Source organism: Phocoena phocoena, chromosome 9, assembly GCF_963924675.1.
Source record: "Phocoena phocoena chromosome 9, mPhoPho1.1, whole genome shotgun sequence".
NCBI classification, from domain to species: Eukaryota; Metazoa; Chordata; class Mammalia; order Artiodactyla; family Phocoenidae; genus Phocoena; species Phocoena phocoena.
Window position 1 is genome coordinate 29315941 of NC_089227.1, and position 25859 is coordinate 29341799.

A 25859-nucleotide genomic window follows, 5' to 3' on the forward strand; every position below is an offset into this window, starting at 1 on the left:
GGTAGGCAGCCAACATTAAATATCTTTCAATGATCTTGAGTTCCTGAGAATGTTTTTCTAACGTTTTCTTCATCTGGCTCTCTAACCTTTATTTTAAGACTAATTTGTTTGGGTTCCATCTTTTTTTGAAGGGCATTTTGTATACTTGGGGAAAAAAAAAAAATCAAACCAGGCAGTCAATATCAAAACACTGTCCAGTAAAACTATGGGGCATTTTAAAAAGAAAAGGGAGGAGATTCAGGCAAACAGACTAAGTCACTTATAAGGGTAAAAAAACCAGATTGACATTACACTTTACAACAGCAATGGTTTACCAGAAGACAATTGAGTAATATATCTAAGTTGCTCGAGGAAAGCAAATGTAAGCTAAATATCTTCTGTCCATTCAAACTGACCTTTAAGTATAAGCGCCACAAAAAAGAAAGAAAACTGTCGTGAACATGTAAGACTAGGATAAATATTATTCCATCAGCACTTCCTGAGAACTGTTCTGGAAAATGTGCTTGTCTAGAATCCGGAGAGGCACTGGCAAAAAGAATGTTGTTGCCCGTTGAATATATATTTACCTGTAGAACTGCTTTTTGTTTAATTTTTGTATGATAATTTCATAAATTGCTACTTTACTAAATTCTTTTTGTTTAGAGCAGTTTTTCCATTGATTCTTTTGGGAATCAAGCAAATAGAGATATTTTTACTTCTTCGTTTCAATTCTTGTACCTCTGTGTTTGAGTTCCATCCTTGGAGGGGGAGGAGGGTGGACAAATGAGAGAATGGCAGGATAGGTCTAACGTAGCCCTACACTGGGACACAAAACCAAAAACGTGACTAGTAGAGGGTCAGCCGTGTACAGAAAAAGATATATTTTTGAATGACTTCCATAGACTTCTATACTGTATATGAGAGGAGAGAGAAGTGTTGTTAAGTAGATAGACCTCTAGAATTCCAGAAATCTTTTTCAACCTTGAATTTAGGATGGAAAACAAAATGTGCAAGTAAGAGAATACTGGAGAGACCATTCAGCTCAACCCTTTGGTTCTATACACCGGAAAACTAAAGCTCAGAGGCTCCCCAAGGCCACATAACTCATCAGAGTCCAGCCATGGCCTTCATCACATTTGTTTCACCTTCTAAGCCAAGATGAATCCCTAGCCTGGTGCATGTGCTAAGGCCAGATTTCACAGGGCTTATATCACTTTACTCAAAAGGAATATTGGACAGAGAGCCAGTAGTACTTTTAGTGATTCTTGGGTAAAGCAGACCATTTGGAATCAGCTTCTTTGAATAATAGGGTTGGCAAACATCACACAACTTTGGCCTGACAAGAACTGGAAGGAGACAAGTGTCTCAGACGGGCTTCAGATTCTAGTGTCAACTCTGCATTGATTTTGTAGGTCAAGTACAGCAAAGACCACCAACTCATTTCCATGGAGACAACATGCTCAGAGGACCTTTGAAGTCATAAACTGAGTTCTAGTCTTGGCTCTGATTTCAAGTGATTTAATAATGCAGACGAGACCACTCATGGCTTCAGGTCCTCAGAGGAACTGCAAGAGACATTTTGTGAGTCCACTTCCACATGTAAGTGTCCATGATTCCATTACACATCCCACTACCCTGAGAAAAATTCCAGCAGGCACCCTTGAGCCACGTGGTAAAAAGTTAACTGTCACATCAGCTTAATTAATTTTCACTCCACTCAACAAAACAATGCTTTATCCATAAAATGTGCTCTCCTTTACAGTTTCTAAACCCTCCCTAATATGTCTCAAAACAGAAATGACAATGGACCCTCTAATATCTTAGGGGTCAAAAAGGATTTTAAAGCCATTATTTCAGGAGAAAATTGACAGGGGATTTTTTTTTTCTTTTTCGATCATATTTTCTATGAGCTCATTTTATTTCCTAAAAAGGCTTTTACATGGGCAATTGTGATATTTAATATCTTTCATCTTCTACATAAATCAAAGCCTCTTTTTCCTTATAGGTTCGGTGTGTTCTTGAGCTCCCACTCATTTGTCTACACCTTAGGTAGTGAAGCGGTTTAGCCTCAATTACATTCAGCAGAGTCCAGGTATAATCTCAGCAGAAGGACACAAACAGATAAATGAAAACCTCAGGCAGACTCTGTTGGAATATCTTGGTACCATCAGCTCCGGTTGCCATTTCTACTCAAGCCATTTCCTGCTTCAGCAGCCCACCCTGGCAAACATCCGAAATGGCTCATTCTCTGTGCATTTTTAAAATATCAACACAGTGAGGGTAACTACCATCGACCGTTTTTGTTAATGGTTTCTTCAAGACCATACCGCAGTCCGATGAACATGGAGTTGTTCACTGTGGTTGTTCTAAAAGCAGCTAATAGGATGTAATTGGAAGCAGCTTCGGCTCACTTACAAAACGCTTGCTCCGTTCATTGTGATTTCACAGCCCACTAAGCAGCGCGGCCCGGAGCTCACGTTTCTGCGAGGAACAGTCAACACTCCATTAGCCCGCCCTCTCCCCTGTTGTTTTGCCTGTCGCCCTGCAGTTCACCTCACCTTTTTCAAAAGCTCAGCAGACAGAAGTAGTTGCCTTCCTCAAGACAACATCCTTTTTCTTTTTCCCTACCTGGCAGCAGACAGCCTGTGGACACATCTATTATTTTCCTTTTTGCTTTTGTCTTAACCTTTCACTTGTTCACCATTGTTCTCAGAGCAACAGCATGTGGCCAATACACACCTTATGTTTCCTACAGCTAGCTGCCATCCATCCTTGTGACTTAACAATGGAAGACCTCTTTGTCTGCCTCGGCTTACCCGGCTAGTATCCCTGACTCTTTCTTTAACAAACTGTCCCCTCAGCAAGTCACAGCATTGTCTAATGGGAGGAAAATCTCAGCAGGAATTCCAAATCATTTGTGGGAAAGCAACAGGTCTCTGTGTAGAAGCAGAAAATATACTGGAAGAATCTAGCAGTGCGTTACATCCACAGAAATAGGCACCACATGCGGACTAGATTTCATCCAGGGCAAGAGCCCTTAACTAAGTGTTCAGTCAAGATCCTAAAATAGGGATCTCTTTACCCCATGGGATTCAGATTCTTCATATGAAAAATTGAGAAGATCAAGGGTCAATGTGGACTATTTCTAAGGCTTTCCTATTGAAACATCTTATCATCTACAAATACTCACACATATTAAAAACAAGAACACGAATAGTGATGCCAAGGATAGTGGCTATTTGGAGGAAGGGGCAGTGGAGCTAGTACATTAAGAGGTATGAGACTTCCCTGGTGGTCCAGTGGTAAAGTATCCACCATCCAGTGCAGGGCACGCGGGTTCGATCCCCCTCAGGGAACTAAGATCCCACATGCCGCGGGGCAACTAAGCCCGCGCGCCACAACTACTGAGCTCGCACGCCTCAACTAGAGAGCCTGTGTGCCACAAACTACAGAGCCCACACGCCCTGGAGCACACGAGCCACAACTAGAGAGAGAAAACCCACACGCCACAACTAGAGAGAAGCCTGGCACCGCAACGAAGAGCCCACGTGCCACAACGAAAGCTCCCGCATGCCTCAATGAAGATCCCACGTGCGGCAACTAAGACCTGACACGGCCAAAAACATAAAGAAAATAAATAAATAAAATATTTTTTAAAAATATGAAATTTTTCATGGAATTAGGCTACTGTCCTGTTCACTGATTGTCACAGAATCCACTCAAAACCCCATAAAGAACACTTATCTTCTTTTGACTCACCCATGTCAAAGACACCTTCATTGTTCTTGACTCTCAACTGTCAAGCCTTCACAGCTCCAAAAATGCATCCCAGGGGAGTATGAGAGGGCAACTTTGTTTCGATCAACATGGAAACATCATTGAACACACTCAGATGCTAAGGTTCTACTGAGGGATTTCATATAAAGTCCACGCAACGTCAGTAATATTTAAGGAAATCCATATGCTCATTCTTTGTGCAGTTTTAACTAAAGGTGCTATTTCTCGTCAATAAAATCAGAGCTCAGTTTCTAATTCTTACTACACTACAAGTTTCCGACCTAATGAAGAAATAAAGTTTTTGAACAAAATCTGCTTTCCCTGGGTATTCAGTTTTCCTCTGGGTGTCATGTGACATACCATCCTTTGGGTAGCATCTGTGTGTCCCACCGCAGGCCTTATAAAGTGGCGGCCCTCCCACTGTGAAATGGGTCACTGGCAAGCTGTGGAGGGGATGCTTGGCTAGTTCAGCATCTACAGCACTGGGATAATTTTGCAGGAATTGCAGACAGGAATTGCAGTTCAGGGCTTTTGAAATTCCCCAAGGTTATTACTCGATGTGTTCGCTAAACAGTAAGGTGGAAATGGCTTGTGCTAAGCCACAAGTCAAAGAAACATCTGGACAGTGGATGGACTTGGCTCCAAAGATGGCCATGGTGAGAAGGCTAGTGGGTGCCAGGTGTAGAAACAAATTCATGTTCAAAGGTCCCCTCCCTAGTTAGGATCATCTCCAAGAGTCACGGCCTAGAAGAAAGGGTCTCCTGAAAGTAAACTAGAACCCGTACAGACTTGAGACAAAATATTTTGAGGCAATAATACTTTAGGAATCTAAGTGAAGCAAACACAAATGAATTCAAAGAAAGAGAAGCACAAGAAAGACACTCAAGCCACTTGAAGGTGTCTTACAGTTCACGCTTTTCTTATCTGTTCCCTGGGATATTTGGACACAATTCTCAAAGGCAGGGAGTAATAAAAGGAAGGCCGAAGAACTGGGAATCAGACAGATCTGTTCTACTGCTCAGTGACCGAGGAGTCCTGAACAAGAGGTGCTGAAGTCTGCCCCTAAACCAGCCTTATTCATCTATTTACAACAGAAATCTTGGGAAGAGTAAATGAGCACAACTTACAAATAAGCTCAAAAAAATGTTAACTACATTTTCCATTCAGGAATGAGGATCTAGTGAAAAAGAAAACTGCGATTCACTGTAAAGTGTGAAAGAAACGAGAAAATAGTCGTTTATAGCCAACAAATCATTCTGGTGTACCTGCTACGTGTTGCCTGGCAATACATCATCCATCGCTAGAAGAGACCATACTAACCTACACAGATCTGCTAGCTCTCCTAAGTTTAGCTACGATAACTGGTTTATTCAAAGCTTGCCAGGAAGAGTGTCCAACAGTTTACTTTATGAGCAATAGCAGGCTTGACCAAACATGTGACACAAACATGTGTCACAAGTGACCAAACATGTGTCACAAGTGACCAAACATGTGACACAAGTTCTGTCTAGAATAACGCAACTGGGACACATCAAACGATGGAGACTTCACTAAGTGCCATGAGCTAACCAACTGAATTAACTTGTCCAGACTAGAAAATTATGCTGAGCTAAGAATGACAACAGAAAGCATCAAATGTTATGTTGGTGTTTCCTAGGAGCTAAAGAAAATGGTCTGTAAAAGAGAAGAGAAAAGAAGTGAATGGGTAAAGTGATTGAAACTGGTGATGCTAACACTAAACTCAGACTGACAGGAGATGTCTGAATCTGTTCAAGTGACCACAGGTAAAGAATACAAGTTTAGAGCAATATATTGAATAGACTGAAGTGGAGAGAAGAGAGGTGTGTGAAGTCCAACTAGAAGGCAGCTGCGGCAGTCAGAAACAAAGATCAATAGAAGGTTGATGTCGTCTAACAGTAGCAACAGAGAAAAGAAAGCCAAGTTTGGAGCTAGTGTGATCAAAACAGCAATCAGGATTTGGTGAAGGCTTGCGCATAGAGAAAATAATGGGTACCTAAAAGATGGGATGAGAAGGATAATTAAAATCAACTTTCCATACAATTATTTGTGACCTTTTTAAATATGAAAGCTCATGGTAACCAAAAACATGGAGCATAGGGACGATAACAGAATCAGATGCCTGGAGATATAGTCTCAGGACTGCTACTTACTCACATTTTGATCTTGGGCCATGAATTGGTCTCTGTGGGCATCAGGTTTGCACTTGTCTAAAATGGCACCAGGCATCACAGAAGGCAGGGTGGTCAGACTCAAAGGTTAACTGCCTATGGAAAAGGCAGTGGTACCTGCAGCCCTTGGAACTCCGCCAGGTGATTTGCCCATCGTACCTTGAAATGGTAATCTATCACAACCTGTGGGGGAGAAGCAAACGATTATGGCAACGAGGGCAGAAGTCTGGGTCCTCATCAGGTTTGGCACATTGGAGTGCTCTGCCAAAATCCATTTAGTTTACATTCCAAATTTAGCTTTTGATGGTTATCATGGTCTCAAGAAACCGTATTTTTACTGTACTTAGCCAGGATGCTGTCCCACTCATCCTCGTAAGCCTTAGAACCTACCAGAGGGCCTAGCATGTAATACATACAGTAAGTGATTTATTTTAAAATGTTAAACAGAATTTATTGAACACTGGAACATCAGAAAACCAAAGATTAGTTCCCTTTGCTTTTCAGAACTCAAACTATGAAAGCCTCAGTTGCCTCACTTCACAATGCGCCTGAAGTTCAGCTCCTCTCACTGGAGCTCGCTGTTCACCTTTCTGGTCCGTCCAGCCTGAGCTGTTAAATTGCAGGTACCGGGCTTCCCTGGTGGCGCAGTGGTTGAGAGTCCGCCTGCCGATGCAGGGGACGCGGGTTCGTGCCCCGGTCCGGGAAGATCCCACGTGCCGCGGAGCGGCTGGGCCCGTGAGCCATGGCCGCTGAGCCTGCGCGTCTGGAGCCTGTGCTCCGCAATGGGAGAGGCCACAGCAGTGAGAGGCCCGCGTACCGCACAAAAAAAAAAAAAAAAAAAAAAAAAATTGCAGGTACCGACTGTCAGATTGCTTATGACTGGTGTATGTGTCAATTACACTCCGATTCCTGGTTTTTGCTTAAATGCAGGAAGGAAAACAAAGTGCCCAGCTTCCTATTATAATGAGAGGGCGGACTCTCTCTGCATCGCCCACACTCACTCTCGATAAAGTAAGTCACCTCATTTTCCACCAGGGCCTCTCACCAGGCATTAAGGGATTCTCTCAATAGGGCTGGTGTTGTGAAAAAGCCCACAGCTGTAAGTTTATGTCAGTACCCCTGTGGCCAATTTATCATAAAATCATTTTAAAAAATGAGCAGCCGCGTTCCCCACTCTTACTCACTTTAGCCTTGCTTTCTCTTTTTAAATTTTCACTGAAGTGTAATATACATACACTTCATCCGTCCTAATTGTGTATCCATCATAATGGTGCAGCTTGATGAATTTTAACAAGCTGAACACTCCCCACCCAGATCAATAAACAGAAAGTTACCAGCACTCAAGAAGCACTCCCATGCTTCTTCCAGTCATTAACTTCCCACATCCCCAAGAGTGAAATCCATCCTCATCCCCAAGAGTGAAATCCATCCTCTCCAACACCAAGCTAGATGACTTCAGCTTGGTTTTGGCTTTTACATAAGCAGATTCATACAATATGCACTCTTTTGCGCCTCGCCATCCCTTTATTGCCTGGGGAAATGGGTCTTTATGTAACAACAGAGCACCAAAATTTCATGCTGGTAACTTGGGCAGTATACAAGGAAAGCAAAGGAACCCTTGAGGCTGTGTTATAGGAAGACTTTGTGTTAAACTTGGTCTTTTTTTTTTTTTTTTTTGCGGTACGCGGGCCTCTCACTGTTGTGGCCTCTCCCGCTGCGGAGCACAGGCTCCGGACGCGCAGGCTCAGTGGCCATGGCTCACGGGCCCAGCCGCTCCGCGGCACGTGGGATCTTCCCGGACCGGGGCACGAACCCGTGTCCCCTGCATCGGCAGGTGGACTCTCAACCACTGTGCCACCAGGGAAGCCCTTGGTCTTTTTTTTAAAACACAGATTAAGGTTGTTAGAACCAGTTTAAAAGTTCAAGCTACCCAAGAGACACGTGAGTCCAGCAAGTTGAAAACCTATGACTCGAGCTACAGCTGTGTGTTAGCAGCTCCCCGTATTTGGATGTAGACTAAGACAGAGGGATCAGTTCTCCCTGAAAGGCAGGCAGGGACTGGCTACGGGGGCAGAAGGCAGTGCAGACTTGTTGGCACAGGCAGAGTAGTTGCCGTGGAATTTAAAGACACCATTAGTACAGCCACAGGGTCCCAAACCCTCTGTAGCTGAGGCCCCTAATGCTTGTGTGATCATGAAAATTAAGACAGTCTTGCTGGCAGAATCTTAGTAACTATCTGCTCTTGGCTTATGAGTCAGTTAACGTCCTAGTCCGGATTGACCCAGAGTAAGAGGTTCCCGGCACCTCCCAATAAAACTCAATATGACAGGAGAGAATCAAGGGAGCGGGGATGAAAACAGGTTTTTCAGAAGAAGCAAAATAAACCAATTGGCTGTGAGCACCCTGCGTCTTTTTCTTAGGTGCTCACTTTCCATCTTCTCCAGGCATTTTCTGGTCCTTAGCACACATAAACACTGAACAATCTAGAATTCACTGGACATCTTAGAAGTTAGGGCCCACCTTGCATCACTCAGGCAGCCAGCAATTCCCCAAGGTGACAATTCTCCTTAACATCAGCCAGGAGAAAGACAGGATGCCTGAGGATTAGTACCAGGTGGTCTGTTCACTAAAGGAGGAAATAGACTAGGTAGTTAAAGGTATCCAGTCCTGGATCAATCGTAGCTTTGAACTAGAGGTGGTTATATGGAGAGCCCAGAATACCTCCCAAATTCACTGGAGCCGTTGATAAATTATCCTCACTACTACCATTCTAATAGTAGCTAACAATTATTGAGCTAATGTTACATGTTAATTATTTCATTTAGTCCTAAAAACAGCCCCACGAGATAGGTGCTAATTTTGTCTCCATTTTACACATGTGTAAAACGAGGCAGAGAGTGGGCCATATGCTAAGGCCAGGAAGTAGATTCCGACATTTGCTTGACGACAGAGCCCACATTGTAAAACAGTGGCTTTCAAGCCTTTTCTTTCTTTTTTTTACCATGACCCAGAAAGAAATTATTTTACGCTGTAACCCAGAACATACACGCATACACACATAAATACACATGAAAAAAGTTTTAGAAAATCATATTCACCCTTACTCCATGCCTTAGATCATTGTTTTGATATTTACTAATATATTTTAAACTTTTCTATTTCCTTTTAAGATGCTTATTACAACTCACTCACATATTTCATGACACATGAATAGCGTGCGATCTGCAGTTAGAAAAACACTGTCTAAAGCATTATGCTGTACTGCTTTCCCAGGCTCTTCTTATTTAATTCTCTAGGAATGGACTTTACAACCACATGGTTAAATTTACCACCAGTGGTGTGCTGCTACACGTTTAACAACTAGATCTTTGGGACTTGTGAAGGGACTGGTTATTAACATTTGCTGATTTCTGCACCGTAAATACTCCCACCGTGGCCAATTTGAAGCTATCAACACGACATCGCTGAACACGGACTGGGGAAGAAATATGGATGAGTGGCTCATGAGAGCTCATACCGACCAACTAAAGCACACCAATACACTTCCCCAAAATTTCCAGCAAGAACTGAGAGAATAGGTTTTAAAGTCATGTCAGTGACTGGAAGGGTTGGAGATGATTTGTCAATGATAATTAATTGCCTATTTCATGGCAATTAGTCTAAGCCCACAACCCCACAGTGTCTAATATATAAATCCAAGTTGTTTCTATTTAAGCATGGGGTTCTTAGCTGTTATAACTTGAAGCATATTAATCAGGCCCTGATACTTCATTGTCTGTACACTGAGGTATCTAAAATTCCATGATTAAAAATGTTTCTCTTTTTTTAAGCCCATGTTTTGGCCCATTTAAAACTCTGACCATTCCTAAATAGGTAACAAAGTAACTTGCATTAATGTGCTAAAAACCGATGGCTTAATATATCAGATGACTTTATTTGTAATAAGTAAGAGAAGTGAGAAAATGGGAATTCTGATAAGAGTATGAAGGAATGGATGGCTTTGGAGTAGTTGCATTTCTAGGAAAACCCATCATAAATAGGGTAACACAATGGAAACCATCACAAACCCTGGTACCATTTGAGATGCAGGACAGCATCAGGCATCTGTGGAAGGGCATAACTGAGTAGGAGGAAAGTTACAGGATTAAATAAAATAATCTATTTAGAACATTATAGTTTCTGGCACACAGTAGGGGCTCAATAAATTTTAGTATCTTTAAGGAAGGGTCTATTCAGGAATCATTTAATGAAAAGTGACATAAAACAGATTCCAAACTGACATAAGCAAAGAGGAATTTATCACACATAACTGGGAAATCTGAGCTGGATTAAATAGCATGTACAATACTGTCAGGTCTTACTACTTCTCCATCTCTTGGCTTTGCATCTCAGACAGGCTCTTGCCTCATGGTGGTATGGTGGCTGCCAGCAGCTCCAGGCTTACATCCATTCCTCTACGTCACTCTGACAGAAAGAGGATGCTTTTCTCCTGGTGGTTCTAGAAAATGTTCTCACATGAACCCTGGTTAGCAATGATTTGGTCACAGGCTCATTCTGGAATGAACTGCTGCGGTCAGGTACATATCACACTGGTTAGTCGTGTGTGTCACAAGCCACCTAGCAAGCCAGGAATGGATTCACCTTGCTTTATGAACATAAGTGTTGGTTCCCAAAGGAAAACTGTGGTATGGTTTCCAGAAAAATTGGAAATGGATGTTAATCCATCAAACTACAAGGACAAATCCAGTTTTTTTCAAGCTGATAAGAATTCTGTTTAAAACTGAAACATTCCCCAAATTTCCAACATCTTATTCAGCAAGTCAATTCAGGGGTGATATGCAAAAAGCTTAACAACTGGCATCAAGTTAAGAAAATGAACAGCAACCACAACTCTTGGAGCTGGAACCTAAAGCCCCGACTCTGCCAGAATTGAACACTTTTCTAGCTGGGCCATGAAGGAATTGAGGGGGGCAGTGGGGGAATGAAAGTAGTCAGGGAAGTGGAGGAATATTCAAAGGGCTTGGTAGCTTGACTATTCACCACCTGGATGAAAGTACTTCAATATTTTAACAACTAGAACAACTATACCAGTGTGTACCACCAGGGCTTCAACCTTGACTGAATCTATTTGCAGCTATATCATAAAGAAGAACGTGCTGTCAGCTATGACCCATCTTACATTCAGAAGCATCGCCTTTGAATTAAGAGACTGTTCTTTTAGCAGAACAACAGAAGGGGCAAAAAGGTTTTCCACTAACAAGATCTAGGATAACTACTGGGCATATATCCTGAGCAAACCATACTTCAAAGAGACATGTACCACAATGTTCACTGCAGCTCTATTTACAATAGTCAGGACATAGAAGCAACCTAAGTGTCCATCAACAGATGAACGGATAAAGAAGATGTGGCACATATATACAGTGGAATATTACTCAGCCATAAAAAGAAATGAAATTGAGTTATTTGTAGTGAGGTGGATGGACTTAGAGTCTGTCCTACAGAGTGAAGTAAATCAGAAAGAGAAAAACAAATACCATATGCTAACACATATATATGGAATCTAAAAAAAAAAAATGGTTCTGAAGAACCTAGGGGCAGGACAGGAATAAAGACACAGACATAGAGAATGGACTTGAGGACACAGGGAGGGGGAAGGGTAAGCTGGGACGAAGTGAGAGAATGGCATGGACTTATACACACTACCAAATGTAAAATAGATAGCTAGTGGGAAGCAGCCGCATAGCACAGGGAGATCAGCTCAGTGCTTTGTGACCACCTAGAGGGGTGGGATAGGGAGGGTGGGAGGGAAACACAAGAGGGGCAGGATATGGGGATATATGTATATGTATAGCTGATTCACTTTGTTATAAAGCAGAAACTAACACACCATTGTAAAGCAATTATACTCCAATAAAGATGTTAAAAAAAAAAAGATCGAGGATAAATGCAAACATATACACACAGGGAGAAGTAAAATCAGACTATAAGATAAACCAAATAATATTGGAATTCATCTTTTCTTACCATTTTCTTACCATTTTTTAATTTGTGACAAATATAATTTTCATGAACTCATCGTGACAACACTTCATAGTTAGACTTACTCTTCTACATTAAACCACATATTTACCATTTCTGGTGCTCTTCATTCTTTCCTGTTGATTTGATTTTCCATCTGGTGCCATTTCCTCTTCCTTTGAAGTAATCCCTTTAGCATTTCTCTTCTGTAAGTCTGCCGGCAGTGAAATCTCTCAGTTTTAGTTGCCTGGAAAAAAAGTTTTTATTTTACCTTCATTCTTGAAGTATATTTGAACTAGAAGTAGAATTCTGGGATACTTAACCAGTTTTTTCCCAGAACTTTAAAGAGTCCATTGAATCATGGCCACCATTGTTTCTGATGAAAGTGATCCCTCATTCATATTGTTACCCACTAACTGGGCTGTTCCACGACGTTTTCAAAGTTTTCGCTTTATTTTTGGTTTTATCAATTTGGCAATGATTTGCCTACATGGGTTTTATTTGTATTTATCCTGCTTAGGGTTTGCTGAGCTTATTGGTTTTATAATCTTACGTTTATCACCAAACTGGGGGAATTTTCAGCCATTATTTCCTCAAGTATTTTTTTCTTCTTCTTCCTCCTCTACTTATGAAATTCAGATTATACCTGTGTTAGACCACTTACTATTCAAAAGAACTCTGAAGCTTTAGATAAATTTTTTTCAGTATTTTTTCTATTAGGTCAGATTAGATAATTACTTTTCATCGATCTTCAAGTTTACTGACTATTTTGCCATCTCCAATCTGTTGTGCTCCCCTACATACACCCAATGAAGTCTTTATTTTAGATATTTACTAGATAATTAAATATTTATTTTGGATATTTCCTTTTGTGTTCTAAACTTTCTGCAGCTTTTTTTCATACTTTCAATTCTCTGCTGAGATTCCTCATCTACTCATTCATTTTTTTGAAGTCTTTGAACAAATTTATCTTTATAATAGACTATTTAAAGTCCTTATCTGCTAAGTTTTGGGACCTTTTTCTAATGAAGGATTTCTCTCTTTACTTCAGGTCCCATTTTCCTGTTTTCTTACATGTCAAGTGATTTTTGGTTGTATACTGTGGAATTATATTGCAGGCAGGCTCAAGTATGTCAACTGCCTTTAAGAGTTTTCAGTTTTGCCTTAGCAGGTACTTAAATAACTGTGGATCATTTTAGCTGTGTTTAGTTTTATTCTTTGTTAAGGCAGGTGTATTTTGGATGTAGTCCTAGGGCATGCCCCTTATTCCAGAGCTTGATTCTTACTCATGGAGGGTAAACTTTCTGAGAATTTTATTGAAAGTGCAATAATGCCCAGTGTGTTCTCTCTACTCCAACTGGGCTGGAACTCCAATACCTCTCTGTATGCATGACCTCTGATATAGATATTTCCCTCTCAACCCTGTTGCAGGAAAATGATCTCTGCCAGGCCTCACTGAGTCTCACTCTGTGTATAACCAGCCTAACCCTTGCACAACACAGACCTTAGGCTCACCATTTCCATGTGGCTCTCTGTCCCACAAATTGCAACCACTTCAAAAGCCAAGAACTCTAGTCTCTGCCTCTGGAGGCCAATATGGCTGCCACTGCACCATGGCAGAAAAGCACTCCCAAGCAGAATGTTGGGAAATAGGGTAATCATGGCACTTGCCTTGTGTGATTCTTTTTCTCAAAGATCATAGTTTGCCTTGTATGTTTTGTCCAGCTTTATAGCTATTTTCAGCAGGAGGGCAAATCTAATACCAGATATTATGACATGGCCAGATGAAGAAGCTGGCTACAGATACTCTAAAGAGTTCATTTAGCACCAGGCAAAGATAGTGCTGTTTCAAACATTTTACCATTTACATACTGAGGAGAATTTGATAGATGGGGGTGAGATTTTTGCGGAAACGTGTGATATGCATTCTCTTTTGTAAGACCTGATTGGAAAATAATTATTAAAGTCTTCTTAAATCCTAATTCTGTATTTACTTTTCACTACTATCTTGAGTAATTTGCCCTACTTTCTCTCTCTCTCTACTCAGGAAGCAATAAGAGTTAATTCATTGTGCAAAACACTCTGACATTATTCAAGAGGAAGGACAGTATACACACAGGACATTGCTAATAATATACACTTGATGGATCATATTGTGAATAGGTAAGAATGTTCTCCTGTGAATAATATTCCTCCATTTCTTCCCCTTCACTATTTTGTCCAGAGCTAGAAGGAAAGCTTTTGACAAACCCAGTTTCTGTACTCTCTGTTCACACTGACAAACCTGTAATTTCTAGTAGACTTGGCAGCTTCTAAGAGGAAAAGGACAAAGGTGCACTGCAGGGGCTTTGGGGAGGCTCCAATTCCAAGGCTGGTAATGGGGTTAGGAAACTTGAGGATGAAAAAACAGCTGAAATAACAACACACACACACACACACACACACACACACACACACACATGCACGCACACACACAGGAAAATAATCCACCCTTTGATATTTACAAAAATAAAGATTGACTTTGAAGGGAAATAAATGAATCTTTAATATAATATATATTGAATGACCAACCCAAGTTAATATTATTGTTTAAGTAAATTACCAGCAATTACCCTAAGGACCAAAGTTTAGCATAACTGTCAACGTTTTCCTACCTCATAAAGACACTTCCCCCTAAATTCAGAAGATAAAGGAAATTGGAGACCTGATGTTTTGTGAGGTGGGGAGGGTTGTCCAAGGCCATTTAGTGAAGTAGGCATGTCTCCTTTAGGCAGCATCAGCATCGCTTTCTGGCTCCATCATCCCAGTTGGTAGTGTCCCCCTCTTCACTGTAGTCACGTAGGGTTCCTGGGCTTCTTTAATCTTCTCTATGAATAAAACAGGCTCACAGGAAAGGGGCTGATCAATTTGTTCCCAGTTCTCGACTTAAGTCTTTGGTTATTTGAAATCTTTTATTTATGGTGGGATTTCAAGCTTCCTCAAACTAGAGCAACTTGAGAGAAAGCAGAACTATCCTCCCTAACTTCAAATCTTAATACATAGGCCTGGCCTCCACTCTTCTGCCTTGTCATTCATACTTTCATGGAACATAACCTGTTAGTTGGTGTGCTATTTTCCATTCCTCCTAATCTCTCTCAGAGGGACAATGCATTTCCTAATCTTTCTAATTTCTCCAAGTGCTCTCAACTTTTCCAATTTTACTTTATTTTTTCCTTAAAAATCAGCAATTTAAAGGAAAGACCAGAGCTACTGAGGCCACATTTCTCTAGTGCCAAAGTTGAATCTTGACCTATGATAGCATCATTTTGAAAAAAAATAAAACGGATCTTTTCAGCTGTCTTCTTTATTCTCTGAATGGAATTTCCAAATCATTTTTCCAGTCTTCTGATCAATCTCTCAAAAACTTAGATGCTATTTAGAGTTTATCATTTGGCAATAATGTACATTAGTTGCTGTGGAAAATACAACATTGTCTAAGGCATTGACCTCGATATCCAGTAGCTTACCATCTACTGAGGAAAGAAGAACAAATTCCAATTGTTAGATTTCAATTTTAAATAACTATGTAAATAAATATGAAACAAAATATGATCATCATAATAAACATAGCGCAAACTATAAGGAAATTAAGCAAATGGAATTAGGCCACCTTACAGCTGAAGTAATACAGAAGGCTTACAAGGAATAGAAATTTTAAGCTAGATCTGCTAAGAATGATTGCATATTAGTCAGTTTCTCATAATAATTTCTTAAACGAAGTAGAATGGTTCAGTGATACGTCCTGCTATTAAAAACGCCAGTATGGCTACAGCCTCTGTTTACCCATTTGAAAATGGTAGTCTAAGAACAAAGGCCATGTCTCTTGTTGCCTACAATTCTGGCAGCTGAAAACTTTATAATCAAATGTATAGCCAAATTGTACATGCTAGCACTAACCCTAAATTTTCTCCAGATCTGTTGGGTGTGCGGGCTTTGATAACACTCAGAAGCCTTTCAGCAACTCAAGGGCTTATTTCTAGGAAAGAGTAAGAGTGGTTCTGGCATTAGATCACCCCTGGATAAACTACTTATTCGTTGAGTCAAACTGGATTGCATTTCCCACACTAAGTCCCTGGGCGAAGTCAAGAGAGGAAGGAAAATATGTATTAGCATATGCAGAATTTAGAAATGCTTCCTGCCCACATCTTTCAGGGGTTATATTCACAGCAAACCCCTAAGATTCTATTAATGCACCAATTAATAAAACACTAGTGAGCAGGTTGCCTACAGAGTGGGCTACACATGCTTGTTTATGGGGGACACATCACTCACCGTCTCTGAATGGAGAACTTTTGAGTGCAGAGCTGCAACGCTCTGGCTGCGTATGAAGGTGGCTGCAGTAGGGAGTCTGTTTATCTGGGGAACGTGCTGCTGGCTGATTTATAATGAAAGGAACCTGAAAAGAAGTAGTGGATGCCCTTTCCCACAATCCGATAAACTGTTACACAGAGATAAACAGTTGCCTTGAATTAAGCGTGTTTGTCTATTTTTCAATGTTAAGTTTTAATTTCCTGTTCGTTCAATTTCTTAGGGCTTCATTTTAAATAACGCTAAGTAATTTTAAATTATGCATGCCCCTACCTACAGTCTTAGTCATTTCAAATTCTGCTTTAAGGAAAAGGTAAATAAGAAAATATTAAGACTGTATTTAAACATTACTGTAACTGATTTTTAATTGGTAATTCTCTAAGACTGCGTTAAGTGCTACTTAAAGACGCCCTGTCAGAGAGCTTAAGGAAAACTATTTTACATGACGTTGTTAGTCAACTTGTTTTTAAGTTCTGTATATCTAATTTTTAAACGTACGTAATATATGTAATATGTCATGAATTGCTTTTTGAATCAAGCACTTAACAATTACCATGTTAAAGGTAATTGTAAACTTATTGTGAAGATTTTCACACATGGTGGAGATAGTCGGAAGAAACAGAGATGAGTACGTTTCCATCACTCTCTGTATAAAAATATCCAAACATTTAAATTATTTGACAGCAGGCATAATGTTCATTTGTTTACGATTAAAGTTTCTATCCTAGGTATCCAGCTCATGGCCCAGCACACACAAAGTAGGTGTTCAATAAATATTTGATGAGTGAATGCGTCTCTGAAGCTCTGAAATAGGAAAATAGGCATGTTCCTTATTTAGTGTTCTCCCGACCGAAAACTGAAGTAAATGTAGGTCAACTTGAGGCCACATTTTTCTTCGCTTCTCACAGACCCGCCTCAGCTACAACTTTCAAATTCAAACGCAGCATTCTCTCCTGCATGTATAAAAAGTACTACCTGCTGGCAGTCCTACCATCAAAGAGCATAATAGGGGAAGATCATTTGGGATGATTAGGTGGGTAATAAAATAAAACAACTGATTTCTGTACTTTAATTCCCACTTGCTATGCCACAAATAAAATAGTAAAGAGTCATTTGCAAACAGCATTATCATGGATCTGTGGATTCCTTCAAGAAATATTTATTGAATATCTTCTGGGTTGCAGATACTATGCCAGACCCTGGATACACAAAGATAAATAAAACACAGCCTCTACTTGTGAGACAGATAGACTGACACATACTACTACTTTCAGCATAATGTGATGTTTCATTTGAAGTCTTCTTTGGCTAAGAGCATCCTCTTAAGCGAGAATTAAGCTTTCCATAGACTACACGGTCATCTTTACTCTTTGTGTAGTCAAACTTCCTTCATATTCAAGAGATAGCTACATTTTTTATAGATAGATGGTTAAGACTGTGTTGATGACCTTCTTTTAATTAACTATTCTCTTTTATTAGGCACATAAAACAATTATTTTATGAGGCAATTTCAGCTTCTTTATCATTAGCGATAATGATCACAGTGTCTTTTACCTTCCATGGCAGTTTTGCTTCAAAGGGAATTGCACATAAAAATCAAAGAGGGACCAGAAACTGATATGAGACAAACAAAAAAAATTCTACTACAGTAGAAATGTTAGTGATCTGAATTTCAACCTCTTTAAAAATTATTATTATTGGATTTTCTGGTGCCCTGTGGCAGATATCCCAGAGAGGCTCTAGGTTAACACCGAGCATTCCAATCACTGCCTCTCCTGAGTGCTGAGGTTCACACCTAAATAAACAAAACCAAACCCAGATGACTTGTGTGTGTCAAGAAAACAGCCCTTCACTTGCCCCATGAAAAAGGAATAGAAAGCATGTGGAAAGCCAGGTTTGAAAGGGCACTGCTAACAGGAGAAGGGAGAAATGTCAGAAATGTTGAAGTAAACACTGAACTAGTTCCTGTCTGTATATTTTTGCTGAGTTTTGTTTTTTCCTTCAAACCTTACAAATCCTAAAAGTTGTGCCATTTCGTTTATCCTTAATGAGCAGACAAGGAAACAAATAGCAACTGTAATCATAAAACATTTCTTGAATTAGCTACAGCAGGAATATTAAGCAGGAAGTAAACAATTTGACTGGGGAAGGAAGATAGGAAAAAACCCTTGGCCTTTCCCGGTACTGACTGTAAGGTCTTAGATGCTAAGTGGGCGCTTACCAGACAAATGGTGTAGAAGGGCATTCCCAGGAAGTCGATGGGCACGGTGAACAGAAAGACTGGAGAGCTTGCCAGGTTCAAGATCACGGAGCATGCCAAGACCAAGCCCATCCTTCAACCTAGAGGCAAGGGGAAGTCAGTATAGATTTACAGGAGATGGGCACTGTGAACAGCAATTAAGATTATACATCAGATAGAGCACTTCCTCCAATGGAGCACCATTCAGATTGCTAACATTTCCTAGTACACCTGAGAGCACACCAGTGGTGTGCCTTTCAGGCATCCTGATTGAGCCGGGGAGCAGCCAGGAGAGACCCCCCCTCCCTCCATAACACCTCACCAATACACAGTCATGCACAGAAGTGGGAGAGCAGACAGGCACACATGACCACACACACGAGAGCATGCAAACGTGCCCTGTCAGGAGACCGCTCCAGGAGTCCCTGCGCTACCGTCTCTCACCTGACTCTGAATGGAATAAGCTTACATCACCTAGGGGCCAAGGGGGTGGTCAAACAGAGTGACTGTGCTGACCGACGTTTGCTCTACTGCCAGGGAGCCGGGTGTCAAGAGTACAACACTAGGTCCATTGGTTCCTGTGTGCACGCGACCAGACAGCTCCGCACCAGCATTTTAGAAAGTTCCCTAGAAAGACCCCAGGGGAAAAAAACATGCTCCCCCCGGAGGGCTTTGCCTGACTCCTAAAAGATGCACATGTTCGAGCCTATCATGTAAAAAGAAGCTTGATCTATGAAACTGTCCTGAGCTCCAACGTCCTGTGCAAACCCCAGAACTCATGCTTACCATGCTCCCTGAAATGTGAGGCCCATGTCAGGAGCTGCCTAACCCCAGCTGGAAGAGACAGCCACCAGGCATCGCACCTTCTCCATCACTGATGTTACAACTATGTTACAGGTTATGCAGTAACAAATTTTAGAATTTTGCACTCGAGGAAGGTTATCTTTCCCTAACTCACAAAACGGTGCTTTGGGGGCTGGCATCAGCTCCCTAGGAATCTATTGCTATGGTCCTGCTAGAGATAACGAGAGCCTGGCTTCGTGGGTAAAAAAAAAAAAAACAAAAAAAGAAGGTGGCTTTGAAAGATGTTCAGCAGGTAGACTCTACAGAACTTTGGGGATAATGGGAAGAAAATAGGAAAGGTGGAAATGGGAAGGGCTCTCCTGTGCAGGTTTCTGGCTCGAGAGCCTGGGTACAGAGAAGAACCATTCACGGAGATAAGGGGGAGTTTATAACAGGTAGACCCTGAGGGGTCAGAGGGATGTGTCCCTTGAGCTGTTTAGCGGGCAATTAACCTAGGAATCAGTTAAGTGGTCCTTGAAACTGTGAACACTAATTAAGGTAGCCCAGGACTGCGGTGGGGCGGGGAATCTGAGATGTAGTCAGACATGCAGCATGAGAACAGAAGCCTAGGAAGTCGGAACACGGAGAGAAGAGTTAAGATTTCAATTAAGGTCGAGTCAAATGAGGATTACAAAGGGTTAAAGGAATTAGAAACTAGGAGATCAGTAGTTGCTTTCTCCAAAACCATTTTGTTAGAACAGTGGGGGCAGAACCTTGGCTGCAGTGACTGAGAGCATCTGGGGTGACAGCAAGTGGGGACAATACTGCGGACAATCCTTGTGAAGACGTCAGCTATGAAGGGAGGACAGGGCTGTGGCAGCAGAGATGCAGACAGAGGGACAGAGTTACCATTGTGTTCTGTTTTATTTCCAAATGGAAAGGGAAGAGTGGGTGAGAAGGAGTTGTTTACAGTTGAAAGACAAGGAATAAAGACTCATAACCAAGCTGCTTCCCTACCAATAGCAAAGTAAATGACTCAGAAGAGGGAGTGAAGTGAACTTAGCATTAGAAAACCCAGGGTCTGAACACTAACTCCCTTCTAAGTACACATTGTCGGGTCACTTTATCTCATTAGTCCTCAGTGCCCATTTCTGGGAGGTGGGACCACTAAGAGCTACATCACAGTGTGTTGTAAGGACTGGGCGAGAATACTTGCTGGGAGCGTGCCTGGTGCAATGGTCCATGTGTGTTTAGCAGATGGTAATTTGAGTCATTATCCCACCAAAGGTCTGAATGGAGACCATCAATGTAATCACTGCTGCTTTCTTTACCACTGTTGTTCATTTAATTTTTATCATCTCTTTAGGAACTTGCTGACAGCCTCTGCTAGCCTGTTCCTCGCTTATATGAAGGACAGAACAAAGATCCAGTCTGGAAATGAGAGAGGAGGACTAACGCACAGCATTGGTTCCATCCACTGATATCTCCCAGAGGTACAGATACGGGATTAATGAAGATGTTGACAAGACTCCAAGTTCTTACCTTAGCTTTGTTTTCAAAGGGACTTTTACTTTCTTTAGGGGACCATAACTTTCTGAGGAGGGAGATTAAAATAGAAGGTGACCTCGTTTTAGGGGGCCTATTTCCTATTAAAGAAAAAGGCACTGGAACTGAAGAATGTGGGCGAATCAATGAAGATCGAGGGATCCAACGCCTGGAAGCCATGTTGTTTGCTATTGATGAAATTAACAAAGACAATTACTTGCTCCCAGGAGTGAAGCTGGGGGTTCACATTTTGGATACATGCTCCAGGGATACCTACGCATTAGAGCAATCACTGGAATTTGTCAGGGCTTCTTTGACTAAAGTGGATGAAGCCGAGTATATGTGTCCTGATGGATCCTATGCCATTCAAGAAAATATCCCACTGTTCATTGCAGGGGTCATTGGCGGCTCTTACAGCAGTGTTTCCATACAGGTAAGATTGGCAGTGCTGCTGGTAAAACACTGTACCTCTTTGGTTTTATGTCTTGGGAGAACAAGAGGAGAATATCCTAAAAGCTTCATCAATGGATGATATTAGCCATGCAATTGTTCATTGCTATGGGTCTTTGATAATATAGGTTTGCAGACAGAACAGTACTTTAGCAATGAAAATTGTTTAGAGATATATCAGGTAGCTACTGTAGCATAAAAAGCTACCCCAAGATTCAGTGACTTAAAACAACAATTACTGCTTATTATAGTTTATAAGTCTGAAGACTGGCTGGAGTGAGATGATGAAGGCTAATAGGTTCAGCTGCAGGTCGCTCTGCTCCCAGTTTGTCCCTTATCCTCCACCTGGAATCAGTGAGCTAGCCCGGGCATGTTTTTCTCAGAGTGATGACAGAGATGCAAGAGAATGCAAATTTAACTGTACAGTACAGGCCCCTCCCAAGCTTCTGCATGCCTCACAGCTGTGAACATCCCTCCAGGCAGAGCAACTCACAAGGCTCTGCCCAGAATCAAGGAGCCGGGAAATATGTGCTTACCCACAATACACGTGCCGCTAAGTTACATCACAAAGGATGTGGATACACGGCAGAGTCATGATTGGAAGTCATCAATACAATCAAGCACAAGAAAGTACAAAATCGCTGAGCTTTATACTTTTCCACACTAATTTTTCCCCAAGCATTGTTTTATTCAGAGGTAAATTATAAACAATTTCTCGTGGTATAAACCTGAAAATGTATGCACAGAAGCCAGATAATTACTACCAAAGGAGAAAAAAACAGGGAACAATTTAGCGCATAACTTAAACTAGATAAAAAGTTGATAATTGGTTCTCATCATTTTGTTACGGAAAGAAGGAACGTATTAGTCAAACTCTTGCAGTGCTCACAGGGTCACAGAAGTAGAGGTGGAAAAGAGTGGAGAATTCATCTTCCTCAAACTTCCCAAGACCCAGAAATATTGGTTTCAGGAAAACTCCCATTGGTAGGTAGCACATGAATTAGAACTCAGATCTTTTGTGCTTTGGGGCTCTTTCAACTGTCCTATGTGATTTCTTTATGTCGCTTCAATATTTTCCTGGTGAATGCGGCAGTAATAGAAGTCCATAAGATAAGAGTCACATATCGAATACTTTGCCTCCTACCAAATGACTATAATCAAAGCCCCAAGCGCTAAAGGAAGTCATAATACACACACATTGTCTGTATCTGTCGCCAACCACTTAAATTGGTTCTATTTGCACTGGAGTAACCTTATTTCTATATCAGAGATTCGTGGCATTTAAAATTCTACCTGCAATTCTGTGCTGTTCTAAATGACTACTGCAAATTTCTTTCCTTCTACAGTGTACACACTCATATTATGAGGAATTAGGATAATTGGTTTTTCATAAACACCCTTTGACTTCATTAGATGGATAGAAAATACTGCACACCTCAAAGCATATCATGTTAATTTTGCCACTGTTTCTATACTTGGATCAGGTAAGATGGAACTTGCTATTTAAGAAGAGAGAACTAAAATAATGTATATCTGTCATACTTCAATAATACTTTCACCAGATGAGTGCCAAACATTTTACAAATATTTATATTATACTCAATATTACCACTAGTAAAGGATTACAGGTATGTCTTTCTGACCTTAGTTTCTCCCAATGCAGTAAATAGCACTCCACAGCAGATGTGTAAATATCTATTTATCCAAAATAATTAACAAACTATGCTAATATAGTTTTAATCTAATTTTACTTTCTTATTACCTATAAACTCCTCAAAAGAGGTCAGGTTATCTTAAAAAAAAAAAGTAGGTTATTAAAACCCTGCACTTGTTCTCAAGGGAAAAAGCCACTTCTTAATCATCAAAGGACCTGGCTTATTATTTCACTTATCTGGTCCATATCACTATAAAGTCACAAATGCTGATATGGTTTTTGTCTCCACAATATAAATAAAGAAACCAAAACTATCATGCTATACGGAAAAGGTTTTGGCATCAGCAAGACTGGGGTTTGAATTCCAACCCTGGCATTTACTAGATTACCTGTAAAATAAGGAAAAACCATCCACTTTAAGAAGTTGTCGAAAGGATACACTGAGAGAATCCGTGGGAAATGCCTTACCAAAAAACTAACAGATTCAATAAACAGTAACTATTATGGCCCTAAAATCACAGGAAAAAGCAGCGGAAGAGCCACATCTAACAACAACTCCGTGGCCAAGCAGCCCCATGAAATCGTTGCTGGTTCCCCATGGGCTTCATCCATCAGTTAATCTGTATAAAGTTCCTTGTGTATGTCCTGCCCTGTGGCAGGGGTTAGAGAGACCCCTGAAGTCGTAGAGAACACAGCCTTGACCTCGAGGAATGTGAATTCTGGCTGTGGGTACAGTACTATCATGAAATAACAGTGACTACAATTCACAATACATTCGTGGGGCTCACAAAGTAAGAAATGACCTTTAGGAAGGTTTTGAGGATGACTGAGAGAATGAAAGTTGCACTAGAGGAAAGCTAATTGAGCCACAGTGTAAATGAAAGGCTGGATCTGAGGAAACCCATCAGAAAGATATGGCAGATGTCTGTGCGCAAGAGGACAAAGACCTTGACAGGAGTAAGGGGATGAGCTAGAAAAGAAAGGAGAGAGAGGGCTTCACTCCCCGCTCCATTGTCCTCAGGCGCTCAGGCTCTGATTAGACCTCACGCTGGTGCCCTCGGCCAAAGTAAGCAGGGAGGTGGAGCCATCTGTCTACACACTGATCTCCAGGCAGCCTTCCAAGGAACCCTTCGCCACAGGGCCTTGCTTCCAGCTAAGCACCATGAACGAAGAGGTCTTAGGGGCTCTTATATCGCTGAGAATTTAAGAGTGTTATCCTTGTGAAACACATGTCTTTTAATAAGAATCCTAAAAAGAAAAAAAAGAATAGTCAACCGCAATCCAAAGCAATAGATTCCTAACGGTGATTTTAAGACACTCTTGTACACAAGTGAGAGATATTTTCAAAGAGAGGATTTTTCTGGGAGCCCCTCACACTCACATACTTTTGTTCCTGGACTGATTCTGATCCTCTGCCCTGGTGTCTGGTAACCGTGGTGACAGTGTACAGCTGGTAGCCGCAAAGATCCACGCCCATCAGTCACCTCTGCCATCCATTTTAAACTACTTTGGACTTCCTAAATATCTACTGGAAAAAGCCTGTGCTTGAACTAAGCTGGGGGAAGAAAAGAGGGTTAAACTGTAGCAAAAATCTCCTAGTACGAAATCCACCACACAATTTCAAAGATTCCACTCATCTAATTGTTGCATCAAGTCCCAAACCACAGCACAGAGTTTTCAGTCACAAAATTGTCTCTTGAGAGACAGAATGATCAAGAATGATAAAATCTGTGCATCTTCTCTTTTGTGGTTGGCTCAGTTTAGACGTTATCATCTCCCCATTGGGCCCGAATAGCTTTATTGGTAGGAATGCTTCAGCAGGCACTTTTCTCTCCCGTTTCTGCTTCTCTCATTGTCTTCCTACTAAAGAAGAATGCTCCTAGAAGTCAGCAGAGGAGATATCCTCTGCTGTATCAGTTCATACAACAGGCAGTTTGCAGATAGCGAAAACTGCGTGAAAGGAGAAATTCTTAATGATTTGCTGAGTTAACCTGTATCACCATTGATGAAAACCGGGACATTTTCCCAACACTGTTATTAAGTAAGACAAACCACTCTGTGGTGGTCCCTTGTCTAAAGCAACGGGACTGATTTTTAAATTTGGTAATCAAAGAAAACTAGCATCAAAATCCTTCTTTATTAGCAAATATACGTGGGGTCTATTCACCCCCTCTGGTGAATATGCTTCTTTTCAAAGCATTTTTAAGACTGTATTCTGCTCTCTTCTATAAGCCTGCAATCCACCCACTTGGGGGAAAGTAGTATTTATTCAGGAAAAGAATCAGGCTGGCTGCCTTTAGTGATGCAGTTGTCTACATGGTACTATTTTGAAGCAGTGTTTATGCTTGTGTTCTTGCAAATAGACTGTAGTTAGAGCTCCTAAGATGTTCAGTCAAAACAAAAAAAATGTCTCTTGAGATGTTCCCCCAAATGTTCCTCACTCCTTTCAGAGGATGTATATTTCCTCAGTCTTTCTTGCCTTACCAAAGCGAAGTTCAGCTGCAACAAGAGGACAGGCATTAATTGACCCAGTTATTATTGCGTCCCTGAGCGTTAAAGTGACCTCAGCGACAAAAGGGTATTTGGGTTAGATAGCTCATAAAAAGGGCAGAAGAGAGCCTTGAAAGGATCTTACTACCTCTTTCGCATGCTTGGGAAACAGACCCTTTTCCAGAATTTTTAGCAAGAGCCACATCCCAGGAACTCCTGACCCTGGGAGGTGGCCATTATATCATTTATCATGACGTGGATTTGGACATGCCACCCATTGCTCACATCATGTCTCTGAGAAGAATAACTCAAACTAAATCCCTTGCAGTAAGTTTCCCAGATTTTATCTACATGGGGTACAAAGAACGGCCCAAAAAGACACTTG

The 25859-nt window shown here is 41.1% G+C and overlaps 1 protein-coding gene across 2 annotated transcripts in view; it reads left to right on the forward strand.

The window, feature by feature from the left end:
- Positions 1 to 25859, forward strand: part of GRM3 (glutamate metabotropic receptor 3) — a 235468-nt gene that overhangs the window by 109139 nt on the left and 100470 nt on the right. For both annotated transcript variants that reach the window (XM_065883527.1, XM_065883528.1), the window contains exon 2: positions 20702 to 21313. In XM_065883527.1, the coding sequence (XP_065739599.1) occupies positions 20846 to 21313 (468 nt within the window). In that variant the 5' untranslated portion in view covers positions 20702 to 20845. The remainder of the gene's footprint in view (positions 1 to 20701; positions 21314 to 25859) is intronic.